Source organism: Megalopta genalis, chromosome 10 (assembly GCF_051020955.1).
Source record: "Megalopta genalis isolate 19385.01 chromosome 10, iyMegGena1_principal, whole genome shotgun sequence".
NCBI lineage: Eukaryota > Metazoa > Arthropoda > Insecta > Hymenoptera > Halictidae > Megalopta > Megalopta genalis.
Genome location: NC_135022.1, coordinates 9,597,415 through 9,611,734, shown reverse-complemented (window position 1 = coordinate 9,611,734; position 14,320 = coordinate 9,597,415). Strand labels below are relative to the sequence as shown.

Genomic DNA, 14,320 nt, shown 5'->3' with positions numbered 1-14,320 from the left:
CAGAATCCTAGATTCCCCTAAATTTCCAGATTCTCAGATTCCCAGATTTCTAAAATTCCAGATTCTCAGATTCCCAGATTCCTAGAATTCCAGATTCCCAGATTCCTAGAATCTCAGATTCCCAGATTCCCAGATTCCTAGAATCTCAGATTCCTAGAATCTCAGATTCCCAAATTCTCAGAATCCCAAATTACCGGATCCCCAGAATCCCAGAATCCCCTAGATTCCTAAAATTCCAGATTCTCGGATTTCCAGATTCCTAAAATTCCAGATTCCCAGATTCCCAGATTCCCAGATTCCCAGAATCCCAGAATGCTCTTGGCCCGCGTACCTCGGCCCGTAACTCTGGCCTCTTTACGAACGCATCACTAATTCCGCATCGTTCACTTAAATATCCCTTTTTATTCAAAAATAACCGATTCGACGATACAACAAACTCGAACAATCCGCGGCGTTCGTCACACGGAACGCCTTCGCATCGAGAACATTATTCTTCTTACCGTCGATCTTAGTTCGAAACGTGAACGCCCTACGAGTTTACCACTCGTTACATCCGTCGATTCGCGATTATCGACGCACCGCATGCTTTCACATAGTACAAGTAAATGTATGTATTTTTCAAGTATACCGACTTACCGAACTAATTACGCATAAAGTTTTGTTATCGTATATTTACAAAGGACAAGGAGCGTGTGTACTGGTTCCATCTTGATAGCTGATCGTCGGTGACCGCGTTCCGGAGCCGGCTCGACGAATCGTCGATTCACGGTTACGCCTGGCGTACTACACGCGGCAACATATTCGTACGTTTCTAAATACAACAAGTTCTCTACCTAACTAACAAGCTCGTCGAGCACGCAGTCGAAATTGTTCCAGGCTCTGCGCGAACGTAAACACGCGCGTACGCGACCGTCGCCGCGCGAACCGAATTTCCTACGGGTATCTAAGAAGCGCGGATTTTTCAAGATACGCTGGCTCGTTGTCAACCTACGACTAGCTTGTCTCGCAAACACGAATCTTCGATTTGTTCCGATTTGCTCCGATTTGTTCCGATTTGTTCCGTCGCACCTTCTTCTCGGTTTCCTTGCGTCCGTTCGAACCACGATACGATCCGCGAACATTTCGCATCGAAGAGGATTTCTATTCTTCGAGGTCGTCGAAACTAATCGTTCGCGTACCGCGTGGTTCGCTTCCTCTCGCTACACAGCAGCACGTTAAAAACAATTTCTAATCGAGATCGTTGTTCGAATCTCGCTGCCCGAGCGGCCGCGGCGTAAAAGTCGATCGAGCGAAGTCCGTATGAAATAAAAAGAAACTCGTCCGAACGCGGATAAAAGAGGGGAATAAGCGCAAACGATAATGCTATTTACAAAATCGACCGAACACGGTCTACATCGAGGAGCGAATTGGCCGCGTACGTTGAAACTCTGCGAGTGTTCTGCCGCGTTTCCTCCCCGCCAGTTCTGTCCGGCTCCCTTCTCGTTGTATTCTCGCGAGGCGGTGCCGCGAACCGTCCTTCGTAGAGCGTTTCTTTGGTTACAGGATATCGTGGATATCCAGGATTTCCCGGGTGTCGCAGAAGAGGTTCGTCGCAGAATCGATCGCAGGAACGCGAACTCTAGCCAAATCTATCGCGCGCTAAAATCTGTCCGGTCGTGTGCGATTCCATCGTCGCGCGTAGCAGACGCGAAGCAACGGTAGGCGTGACGGCCCGGCGAAGGTGTTCCGTTCGTTCCCGGTTTCGTCGCGAATCGGCGTGCCAAAATGTGCCGAGAACGAAATCGAGATCGAATAGAACGCGGTCCAACAACGGTCGTACGGAACTCGCGCAGCAGAGTCTCCGCGAAAAGGCGTCTCCTTACGACGACATGGAGACCACCGTCGGCCTGTCCAGGTGGCCGTTGTCGATGATCATTTTTGCGGTTGCTGCGGTGGGTGACGAATTCTCAAGGGTGACGATATGCGGGGAAGCGAACTGGTGGTGGTCCGGCGATCGGTTCGCGCAAGGCGAGGGGCACTCGATTTTCGGAGAATGCGTCTCGAGAAGCTGCTGATGGTGTTGCTGGTGTTGCTGCTGTTGTTGCTGCAGCTGGCTGCCGTGGTGCTGTTTCAGCCACAGCTCCCGCTGAAAATTGATCGCGCCGTAATGCGCTCCGGTTGAAACGTCGTAGTAAACGGCGCCGTTCAGTGGAATTTGACGAACCTCCGGATGATTCATTCGCATGTCGTCGTACGTATCTGTGAACAGCCAATCGGTCGTTAGCGAGGATCGTCGTTAACACCGGCCGTCCTAACCTAGACGAAACTCGCGCGCGTCGCTTACGAAAACACAAAAGAGCGTCGCGTCGCGACACCAACATACGTACTCGGTTCTTTCTTTAAGCTGTTGTTGTTGTTGTTGTTGTTGTTGTGGTTATTGTTTGTATTTGTACTGTTGTTGTTGATGTTCGTGCAGGGGGCGTCGGTGGCCGAGAGCGGCGTGTCCGTAGACTTCATGCCGCCTTTCGGTTTTCGCTTCCGCGTCTGAATCGTATCCTTCTTCATGTTGGGCGGCCTGTTTATCCCGTGCAATTTGTAATACAGCCCGCAAGCGTTACAGACCGGCTCGCCGAGAGCGTTGCGTCGCCACAGCGAGGTCTTCGTTGCTTTACAGTTGCTGCAGGAAGTGCCGACGCGTCTCGTCGCGGACTGTGAAAATGGGAAATTCTCTTTAACCAAGCCGCCGTGTGCGTCTTTCATTTCATTGAGGCGAGCAATGTGACAGAAGCTGAGACAAAGACGGAGGCAGAAAGAAGACGTAGAGAGGAAAAGAAAGAAAGAAAGAAAGAGAAACATAGGCACAGAAGAGAAACAGAGAGAAACACACTCACACACAGAGACACTCGCACAAACAGAGAGAGAGAGAGAGAAAGAGAGAGAAAGAGGGAGACAAGAAAGAGCATGCAAGGAGAAAGGTAGAATTCAGAAACAAGAACATCGAACAACGAAAGAATGGGCATGAGAGAACTTGTTCGCTGACCCAAGATCGACACTTGAAGAGATTTTGTCGCACGAAATTATCACGTGTACGCAGTACATTTCTGCACGAAATCACGGCGCAGCCTGTAAACACATTGTTCTCGTCGGTGAATCGCAATACGATCGACTCTACTAAATCACATTCGCTAATTAGGCTACGCATGATTTCGAAAAGGAAATCTTGATCGTACCATGGGTATAGTGGCACCTTGGAGCTACGACGAACGTTCTTAGCAGAAGTTGCCGTCTCAAACTAGTCGACGATGAGAAACGCGCGTCGTTGGTCTTCTCTGAGTTTTTGGGAAATGTGTTGTGGAGAACGACGAAAGAGGGATAAAAGTAGGAGCCGCGGGTATCGGCGAGCAATCGACAGTGACCACCAGCGTTGTCGGGCGAGAATGCTTTCTCGATGCTTTTCGTGGGAGGTTAGCAGCGCCTGGGTATCCCCCCCTCCCCTCGCCCAACAGCACGAAAAGCACCGAGAAAACATTCCGTCTAACGACGCTGGGGCGTCGACAGGGATCTGGGACAGCTTCGAAAGTGTTTAATAAGAAAAAAAACGTAAACAACGGGAGAGAGAGGTAACAAATGATGCAAAGGGGAATAAAGAAGGAGACAGAGAGAAGGAGGAAGTGAAAGGGAGAAAGAGAGATAGTGTCCAAAAGCGAGAGATACAGAATAGAAGACGAGAAAGAGAAAGAGTAAAGAGAAAGAGAAAGAATGATAATGAGCAGAGTTGGGGGGAAACACCTACCGAACGGCGGCTCGGTTTCTCCTCGTAGGCGCGACAGGCGCCACTATACCCACAGAAGCTTTTGTAGAAATCGCCCTGGTCCGCCACTGAAACAGAGACAGGATGCCAAACGTTAGGGGGAGAGTGCACTCGTGTGGTACGCGCGCGTTCTCGGCGCGTTAAATCGGTGTCCGCGTCTCGATCGAACGTAACGCGAGAACTCGCGAGCAGATCGGCCAAGTCGTTAAATGGCTGAACGGGCTATAAAAATGGCTAGGAATTGGCGATGGGCGAATTTCCACACAGGCTCCTGTACCGCGTAGCGATTCCCGAAATGTCCTTCGGTTCGATGTTACGCTCCTTGGAGGAGAGCCGAAAAAATAAAAGAATAAATAAACCCGCAAAACCCTATAATACAAGCCGTTCCAAGGAAGGAAAAGAAGGACCTGGAAAGCAGCGTTACAGACTCGCCGCAAAAACGGAGGAGGACGCGCGGTCGATCGCTCGCGCGACCATTCCGCTTCCTTCCTTTCTTACCGATCGACGCGGCTGCTTGACCAAGGGCCGATTCATGCCGTTCATCTTGTTGTAGAGACCGCATGCGTTGCAGAGGTAATGGCCGGTACCGTCCCGTCGCCACAGTGGTGTAGAAACTGCGCCGCAATTCACGCACTCGCGGCCATCCGTAAAGTATTCCGTCCCGATGTTGTGCACTGCACGGTTTCGCATACTTTCAAACATGCCTGCCATTGCGGTCATTTCGGCAGGGACAAGTTCAACGCGATTACAATAGGACAGGCGGAGGCACTGAGATGGCGGAGCGAGAGCGGGACCGTGACCGGAGCCGGGACGAGGAGAGGGGAGGTTCAGAGGGCAAAGAGCAGAGGGCAGAGAGCAGGGGGGTGTCGACGATCGCGGAGGAGTAGGCGGCGGCGGCGGCGGCGCTAGAGAAGGGGGAGGTGGACAACGCGAGAGGCAGCTGGGTAAAATACTGTCTTCGGTTCGTTCGATTTTCCATCGGGCAGCGTCGTCGATCGGGGGCTTCGAGGCGAAAGTCGTCGAGCCTCGGGCGTCGAACCGTTATCGCGTTGCCGAGGTATTTGCCGCAGGGGTACGAACGAAGGTTGCAGCTGGAAAATACACGACGGTCGGATAGCCCCCGTTTTCGGTAGTTTTCCGACGCGCTCGTTCGTGTTACCCGAAGCGACAGCAACTCGGCTTTCGAAAGCGAAGTTCGCGCGTACTCGCGAGGCTCTTCTCGCAATGTACGCGGCGTGCTCTCTCTCTCTCTCTCTCTCTCTCTCTCTCTCTCTCTCTTTCTCTCTGGTACGTTCGTAGTCGGGACAGGAAGGACGCAGGAAACGCAGGAAACGCGACAGAGGATGTAGAGGGACACGACGTTATCAGAGTTTCCGGAGTTCGACGATAATAATAGCCGGCGCGTGATCCTCGCGTATGCAAAGCCAATGGGAATGGGAATAGCGAGGCGAGAATGGGAATGTGAACGGGAATGTAAACGAGAATCGTAATCGGGAATGTAAACGAAAATGTAAACGGAAATGTAAACGGGAACGCCGGGGAGCCAGCACTACTGTGTTTCGCCGCTTTCACGGCGACGCACGAGCCAACTACGATTTCCACAGCGACGGATGAATCGCATCGCGCCGATTCGATGATCGGGATCGACACCGATGAGAAATACGCGTGCTTTCGTCTCGCGTTACTTCGTTGCAGACACGACACGAGTCGAAAGAAAAGAAGAGAACGATTGAGAGTGAGAGAGCGAGAGAGAGAGAGAGAGAGAAAGAAAAAAGAAAGAGGAGAAGAAAGAAAAGACGGAGAGGTCGGCGTACGGCGGTTGCGCATCCGGCAGAAACAAGGCTGGGAGGCAATCGGATATCGCGTATAAGTAAGCAACGGAGTCGCTGACGGCGGCCACGGTTTAGCGAACGTTGTCCATTGGACGACGGATCCGAAACCGAAGGAACGAGTATCGTTTCAAGAGGCAAACGCCGGACGAACGAGAAAGTTCGTCTACGGCTAGAAAGACGTCGATCGTCCCTCCCGCTCGTTGCCGTTGCCGTTGCCGTTACACCATTGTCGGGCGCGCGCGTTGCGCGCGAACACCGTAAGCGGCATCGGTGAAAACGATGGGGATCCTTTCGTAACCGTATATTCAACCGGCGGCGTCCGAGAGGCCTCCGAGGAATATGACGAAGCAACGAGGAATGAGAATAGGAGGGTCGAATTACCTCGTCGGAGGCGAGAGGAACGAGGAGAGTCGCGCGAAGACGAAGGGTCGAACGAGAGTCGCGACGGTAAGGGCGGTGGGGGGGGGGGAGGCAATGTATACGAGAGACCGAGTTACGAGGAATGTCGGCACGCAGGCAGACACAGGGAAGCGGAGTCGGAGCCGGTGCCGGAGCCGGAGCCGGAGTAAAGGGAGCGGGAGAAGGACGGAAGATAAGGGAGGATTCGGTCCTACAATGAGAACAGTCACGGTACGGGGCTGGGAGAGCCGACGATACACGGTAAAACGTACACCGAGGACTGACACCGGGGAACGATATCTAAAAGGGTGGAGTCTTCCAGTTTCCTTGCCTTTTCCAAATTCTCGTGCGCCCGATATAATATAATATAAATTAATATATTATATATAATTATTTATTATTATTAATTATATATTATATTATAATATAAATTATATATATATAATTTCTATTATAACCGATTATATTTGAACCGATATTATTATTTATTATTATTTATTATATATTATATTATATATATTATAATATATATATAATTTCTATTATAATATAATATATAATTAATAATAATAAATAATAATATCGGTTCAAATATAAAACCTTTCCTTTCCGACACGTTTTTAATCCGGGGGGGGGGGGGCACGGAAACAGGGACATCTGCTCTGTTCGCTGCAAACAGGAACAACGTCGACGTCGAGAAGAGACGCGCGTTCGATGGGATGAGATCCATCTGGAAGAGAAACAATGCGCGGACGCGACGCAGCGGAGAGACACTTGGCCTGAACTAGGAATAAAATGGAAAAACAGCGTGGCGCGGCGCGGCGCGGCGCTGCGCGACGGAACTTGACATCGAAACCAGAGACACGCGCAACAGCCACTCGAAACGACGATTAACGACGATGCGTCAAGAGTGGAGAGACGACTGTGCCCTCTCTTGCCCCCTCGGCCCGAGGCTCTCAAAGAAAGCCCCGTGTGCGGTATGGAAACCGCAGATATACCCGACGCGTTCACAAGAGGTTTATATACCCCGCCGTCGTGTTTTCCGACGGACAGGAACGTCTCGTCGATGGATGCGTCGCTCGGCGAGTCACGCGACCCTGGGGCTCCGATGGGTCTAACGCGTCCACGGAGGATTCTGCGGAGGATCGAGGGTCCGGGCCTCTCCGAGACAGCCTGGATTCTCCTCGTCGCCGTCGTTTCGACGACGACAGCGTGACGGGAAACGCGCGTCGTTCGTTCGGTCCTCATCTTTCGATCGGAAGCACGCCGATTTATCCATTTCATTGGCGAGACACGCGGCGACAATTATCTGAAATTCGCGCCTCCGAAACGGCTAGATACGGGGAGATAGACCTATCGTCGTTCCTCGTATATCGCGCGTAGACAAAACTAGATTAGAAACGTGCATTGGCTAGGTCAGGGTTTGCGGGTATCGATGCCTCTTGGCGTTCGACGGCACCGCGGAAACGGCGAACGAACGGTGCGCGCCAGGATGCATAGTTCTCGAGGATTTTTCTCCGGGCTCGTGGAACGAGATTCGTTTCGTGGATCATCGGCATAGACGGCACTTCTCTCGGCTGGCTCGGAGGGATGAGTTTCGGGCGGTTCCGGTGGGCCCCCGACGTGGTCGCGGCCGTAGCCAGAAAGAGGAGACCGATCGAATCCTTTTCTCGTTATTTACGATCCGTGCAACACGATACGGCGTACGCGTCTTCGTTCGCGATCGCGTTTCTTCGAATCGTTTACGATTTATCGCGTTTCGAAGGACCGAGGGGTTCGCGTCCGTAAAGCGTAAGGCGAGACGAATCGTCACCGAGTGCGAGCGCGAGCGCGCGAACAGAGCGCAGACGACGAAGAAGGCAAAAGCGCGCGGCGCTGCGAACGGAGCTTTGCTTCGCTTCGCTTCGAGCGGATCGAAAGAGACGAGACGAGACGAGACCAGACGAGACGAGACGAGACGAGACGATACGAGGCAGGAGGGAAGACACAGGAGGGTGCGGGGGACACCGCGCAACGCCACGAAGGCATGGACTGCTCTGATCGACCGTTGACCAATGAACGAAGAAAAGAACTGTCGAATCGAAAGAGTCGTAATTGTCGCAAATACGTGAAAGATACTTACTGGTACCGAGACCCGCGGAAGCGGTCAGCTGGTGCTGGGTCGGAGTTGTCGGTGAATTGACGGACTGCTGTCTGGTGGAGGTCGCGTACTGCGGCATCAGAGGGTCGTTCGCGGAAGGGTAGTTCCATGTCGAGGAAGCGTCCATCGCCGCCGCGGCGCTCCCGTTGCTTTGCTGCGTCTGGTAAAGGCTGTACCCTCGGGGACTGGGTCGAACGCAAAACGGTTGCGAGAATCCCGGTAATGTCTGATGAGTGGTTACGCTGCCGGACGTCTTCCCGCTGCCGGTGTAATCCTCCGACAGGCCGGATATATTCGTGTGCAACGCTGTCATTTCAAACGGCCTCGTTCGATTACACCGTGGCTTAATTATTACGTTTAACCTTTTAGGCACGACGCGCCACTACTATAGTGGCTTTCGCGGATGTCGTCTTTCAGAACGACACGCCGCTATAGTGGCTTGCTCTAGAAAATAATCGTCTTCGTATGCATTGTTTCACACTTCTTTTGTCTTCGCATCGATTTACAACAGTCCACAGGGTGTCCCAAAAATGTCTCGCAATCCGGAAACGGCGGGTTCCTCGGATCTTTTGAAGCAACTTTTTCCTTTACAAAAATGTTCTCCGAGGCACCGTTAACGAGTTATCGACGAAAAACAGTGACCAATAAGAATCGAGTACGGCCGACCAGCGCGCGAAGCCCGGTTCCGCTCATTGGCTCGATCGCCTCGCGCCAGCCGAGCTCGCCTCTCATTGGTCACCGTTTTTCGTTGATAACTCGTTAACGGCGCCTCGGAGAACATTTTTGTAAAAGAAAAAGTTGCTTCGAATGGCCCGAGGAACCCGCCACTTTCGGAATGCGAGACATTTTTGAGACATCCTGTATATACAGACACAGAATATACAGTATCAGACTCTGTACAGTACATATTAGACTCTGCCGTCCAGAGGAATAGCCTCGCGCAGAATTCAGCCGTATCTAAAAGGTTAACTCGGCGCCGCGGATCGATTCGTCGAGTCCAACGTATCGCGCCCCTGCGATCTAATCTGGCTTACTTTGCATGTTCCAAAGCTGCTGCGGCGATCCGGTCAATTCCGTGGGGCTGCCGGCCATGTACGGAAGCGAGAAAGCGCTTCCGGTTCCTTCGCCGCTCCCAGCCATGATCGTTCCGACGCCGGTCATCGTACGGTACAACGAAGGACTGAAACAATAATGCGCGCACGCGACAACTGTAATGGACGTGTTTGCAGGTGCTTAGTTCGTATAAATTGTAACATTTCGCTCGGCTTAAAGATAACGTCTGCAAGTCTGCAACATGGCATCGTATTGTAGACGGTACATACAGTATAAGTTCTCCCCAATTGCTCTTCGACTTGTAAATGAAAATGGACAATTTGGGAGGAGGAGCTACGATTGTTCGAGCATCGCGGGCTAGTTTTTAAGATCGCCGATTGTCGACGACTATAAAAACGAGCCGCAAGGCTCGAACAATCGTATCTCCTCTTCCCAAATCGTCCATTTTTGTCTACAAACTGAAGGACAATTGGGGAGAATTTACCGTATTAAGTTGCAAGCGTTTGGCGCTTGTGCGATTAGTTTACGCATTTTATTGCATTTCGTTTTCATCGAAATCGACACCGGGGTACATTTCATACACTTCGCTCTGTGCGACACGCGTCGATGCTTTATATGTTCTCTTAACCCTTTTAGTGTCGAACGCCGATATATCGTCGATCGCAATATTTGCGAAATGTGCCAACGACGAAACAGTAAATTCTTCCTAATTAACGCTCAGATTGTGCGCTTAAATGGAAAAAGGAGTTGCGGTTATTTTATAGTTGTTGGCAATCGATGACTATAAAAACGAGCCGCAAGGTTCGAATAATCGTATCTCCTCTTCCCAGATTCTCCATTTTTGTGTACAATCCGAGCGTCAATTAGGGAGAATTTACTATACATCGTTGCGTATGCGATGGCGCCTTGCTATCAATACTTAAAAAAAAGTAAATAAAATAAATAAATAAAAAATAAATAATACACATTTTCAATAGCCAAACAACTATATATAAATATTTATAATAATGTTCAAATTTCTCTTCGGTAACGTTATACTACTTGCCGTGAATCATGACATTATTCTTTAGTTTTGTGGTCCGATATCAGTTATTTCGTTGGAAATGATTGAAAATGCGATTACTAAGTGATCTATTGGGTTGGCAACTAAGTAATCGCCGATTTGTTCAATGAAATAAAAAATTTCTTTTTACTTGGAACGAAGTTCAATCTGTAATGTATTTTCCATTTTGTTCGAGCCGCATAACATAACGAGCCGCAAGACTCGAGTGTGAGTCATATCTCCTCTCCCGAATTTCTCTTTAGAATTCTTTTCTCTTTAGAAACGGAGAGAGACAATTGGAGTACTATTGGTACTTCATTCTATTCATTCAATTCCAAAGTGGTACGGTCTCCCTCGTCCACGCATATCTGCGCACGCATATCTATTGGGTTAGCAACTAAGTAATCGCTGATTTGTTCGATGAAATAAAAAATTTTTTTCTACTTGGAACGAAGTTTAATCTGTAATGTATTTTCCATTTTGTACGATGACCTTTCGCCATCTCTCCGACAACATGAAAATTCCACGCTCGTAGAAAGTCTGATCCTTTTCGGCCAAAAACTGAGTTAAGTGAGATTTTACAGCGTCATCGTCGTTAAAAGTTTCACCACGAAGGGAGTTGTCCAGGGGTCGAAATAAGTGGTGATCCGATGGCGCGAGATCAGGGGTGTAACATCAATTCCCAAGCAATATCCATGAATTTTTGCCGAGTGGACAAAGACGTGCGCGGCCTAGCACTGTCCTGCTGGAAAATCACACCTTTACGATCGACCAATTCTGCTCGCTTTTCCTTGACCGCTGCATTCAATTTGTCCAGTTGCTAAAATTCACGGATAATAAAAAATAACATAATAATAATAATAATAATTTTATAATATAACATTTACGGATATCATAAGAATGGGAGCGAGAGACGTCTATAACTGAAATCGGCAGTTACTCAGTTGCCAACCCAATACATAAAGCTGTGAACACACGATGATTTTCCTTATATGCGAATACTGTTCCTAAAAAGAGAGCTGACTTTTCCGTACTGTTTTATATTTATGTTATTCGTATGAATAAAGAATATTTAAATTTTTTCAACAAATATTTAAATACAATTGGCGCCACTTTAGCCTCCTTTTATTTCGCAATACGCTTCTTTTGGAATTTTGAAAATATTTCTCCGAACCTTGGCAAAATTCGTCAAATTAGGCCCGGTATTTTCCGCATACGTACGATGATACTTTCGCTCGTCACTGAAACGGTTAATACGTCGAACATGCTACAAGATGCGTGGAGAATAAACATAAAACGGACGTGAAAATTAGTCCAAGAAGTAATCGAAAAACGCGATCGACGAGAAGAAAATTCAATTTTCTTTCGTAAAGTTCACGTTATCTTCGTCGCAACGTAAACTATATTTACGTACTTGTTGCAGTTCGATATAACGAACTTTGAAAAAAAAGAAAAATGTTTGAAAATATAACGATTTCGTGTCGCATTTTCACGCTCGTCTAATTTCCTGTAAGTGTCACAATACTTTCGGTGCGGCGGGGAGAGGGAGAGGGGCTGTTGTATATGCAGGCGCGCGCGAACATACGTGGCATCGCCTTCATTGTCCCGTGTCCCGTCTCGTTTTGTCACGTTTCGTCCCGTTTCGCCTCGTATTGTCACGTCCCGATCCGTATTTTCGATCCGCAAGAGGAACGCGGAGGTTCCCGGTCGCCTCGATTCGACGCGAATCGGCGTACGAGAGCACGACACGCGATCGATCCGGTGCGAACCCGGGTGGTAGAAAAGAACCGGGCTCGGCGACGAGTTCGCCGCCACGGCTAATGTTCCGCCGCGGGAGGCCGGAAACGGGAACCGTTCTCCGCGACTCATCGGTCCGTGAATGCGGGCGCGTGCCAAAACAGGACGTTTTTCGATGTTCCCTTCCTTCCTAGCGACTGCCGAGAACACAACTACTCCATTACCATTAGCATTACCGTCTCACGATTACCACCACCGTTACCGTTACCATTAGCAGCGACGCCGACGGCCGCTATACCTGAAATCGACGGCGCGAACCGTTCCGGGCCCGAGCCCGAGCCCGAGACCGAGTCCATACCGTGGGGCGCGATTCGAAGCCGAGAAAACGTGGGCTCGTGCGATCGGGGTGGCCGTTTTCATTCGCCGATCGTTGGGCAAGCCTGCGCCGGTTCACGATTTCACAAAGCAACCTCCTCTCCGTTCGATTTCGACCTATCGACGACGTCCGTAGGTTCTGGCTCGCGGACTAGATTCCCGCGGCGAGCATCGAGCTTCGATCGCGACCACGGCCACGACCGCAACGAGGACTATGCTTTTATCGCGGCGATCGCGACGATCGCGGAATGAAATAGCGAGCATGCCGCGAACTAAAACGACGGACGCGCGCGCGCGTCCTTGGTGCTTCACGCGACTCGGTGAACACGTACGAATCAATCGGTACGTGCTCGCCGAACGCTTTCAGAAATTTCCCGGAACGACTTTGAACCGACGCAGCTCGAGGAACGACATTCGCCGTAACCGAAACATCGATAACAAACGCGCAAATTCGACCTTCGCGGTTCACGCTCGCCGTTTGCCGATCGATGACGAAACATGCGAGAAGCTCGGGAGAGGCGCGAGTCGGTTCGGAATCGGAATCGAAACGAAACGACGATCCCGTTTAATTCTGATAAATCATGATCGATCGAGATCGAGATCGATCGAGATTCAGATCGATGGAGTTGATTGTTTCGGTTCCCATTTATCCGCACACGCGCCGCGCTCCGAGGATCTAGGTGCACCAGGTGCAATCGCGCCTCTCTTGTAGAGGCCACTTAGGCAGCTTTACCGAGGACGAGAACAGCGACCGGAAAAGGTAGCACGCGCTGAACGCCTTACAACGTCTACCACCTACCGTAAATTTCCCCCTAATTGATGTTCGGATCGTGCACATGCGATGGACAATTTGGGAGGAGGAGTATTCGAGAACTTGCGGCTCGTTTTTATAGTCATCGATTTGCCAACAATTATAAAATAACCGCATCTAGTTTTTACAGTAACTCCTCTTCCAACATTGTCCATTTTTGTGTAGAATCTGAGCGTCGATTGGAGAGAATTTATTGTAATTGTGAAGCGTCGTCCAAAGCGGTCGCATCGACTAGACCGAGAAACGCGATCGGCGTCGTACTCCGTCGAATCATTTTGCCGAATTTTCTTGGCAATTCGAATCCGAATTTGTCGAATCGTTTCGCGACGTTCGCGTTCGTTTCGATGCTGTGAATCCTCGGTGCTCCGAATGCAATGGATTCTAGACTATCGGACTATAGACGGTGACGCAATGCGTCCAATACGAACGAGAAATCAAGGCGAGTACATAGATCGTATCATCGATCGGTATTTACAACTAGAGAGAGATCCATCATCGGTGGGGCTCCCTGCCTGTGCAAAGCTCGTACACGGACACGTGCACGTGCATTTCTAGATTTCTAGACTTCTATTGGGTTGGCAACTGAGTAACTGCCGATTTCAGTTATAGACGTCTCTCGCTCCCATTCTTATGATATCCGTAAATGTTATATTATAAAATTATTATTATTATTATTATTATGTTATTTGTTATTATCCGTGAATGTTAGCAACTGGACAAATTGAATGCAGCGGTCAAGAAAAATCGAGCAGAATTGGTCGATCGTAAAGGTGTCATTTTCCAGCAGGACAATGCTAGGCCGCACGCGTCTTTGTCCACTCGGCAAAAATTCATGGATATTGCTTGGGAATCGATGTTACACTCACCACATAGCCCTGATCTCGCGCCATCGGATTACCACTTATTTCGACCCCTGGACAACTCCCTTCGTGGTGAAACTTTTAACGACGATGACGCTGTAAAATCGCACTTAACTCAGTTTTTGGTCGAAAAGGATCAGACTTTCTACGAGCGTGGAATTTTCATGTTGTCGGAGAGACGGCGAAAGGTCGTCGAACAAAATGGAAAATACATTACAGATTAAACTTCGTTCCAAGTAAAAAGAAATTTTTTATTTCATTGAACAAATCAGCGATTACTT

At 49.5% G+C, this 14,320-nt stretch overlaps 1 protein-coding gene across 1 annotated transcript in view; it reads right to left on the bottom strand.

The window, feature by feature from the left end:
- Positions 1-382: 382 nt before the first annotated feature.
- The window catches only part of LOC117222763 (uncharacterized), a 22,618-nt gene continuing 8,680 nt past the window's right edge, over positions 383-14,320 (bottom strand). The window contains exons 2-6 of the mRNA XM_076524995.1: positions 9,196-9,341; positions 8,144-8,467; positions 4,289-4,464; positions 2,367-2,688; positions 383-2,238 (exon numbers count right to left, since the gene is read on the bottom strand). Coding sequence (XP_076381110.1) covers positions 1,859-2,238; positions 2,367-2,688; positions 4,289-4,464; positions 8,144-8,467; positions 9,196-9,341 — 1,348 coding nt within the window. The 3' untranslated portion in view covers positions 383-1,858. The remainder of the gene's footprint in view (positions 2,239-2,366; positions 2,689-4,288; positions 4,465-8,143; positions 8,468-9,195; positions 9,342-14,320) is intronic.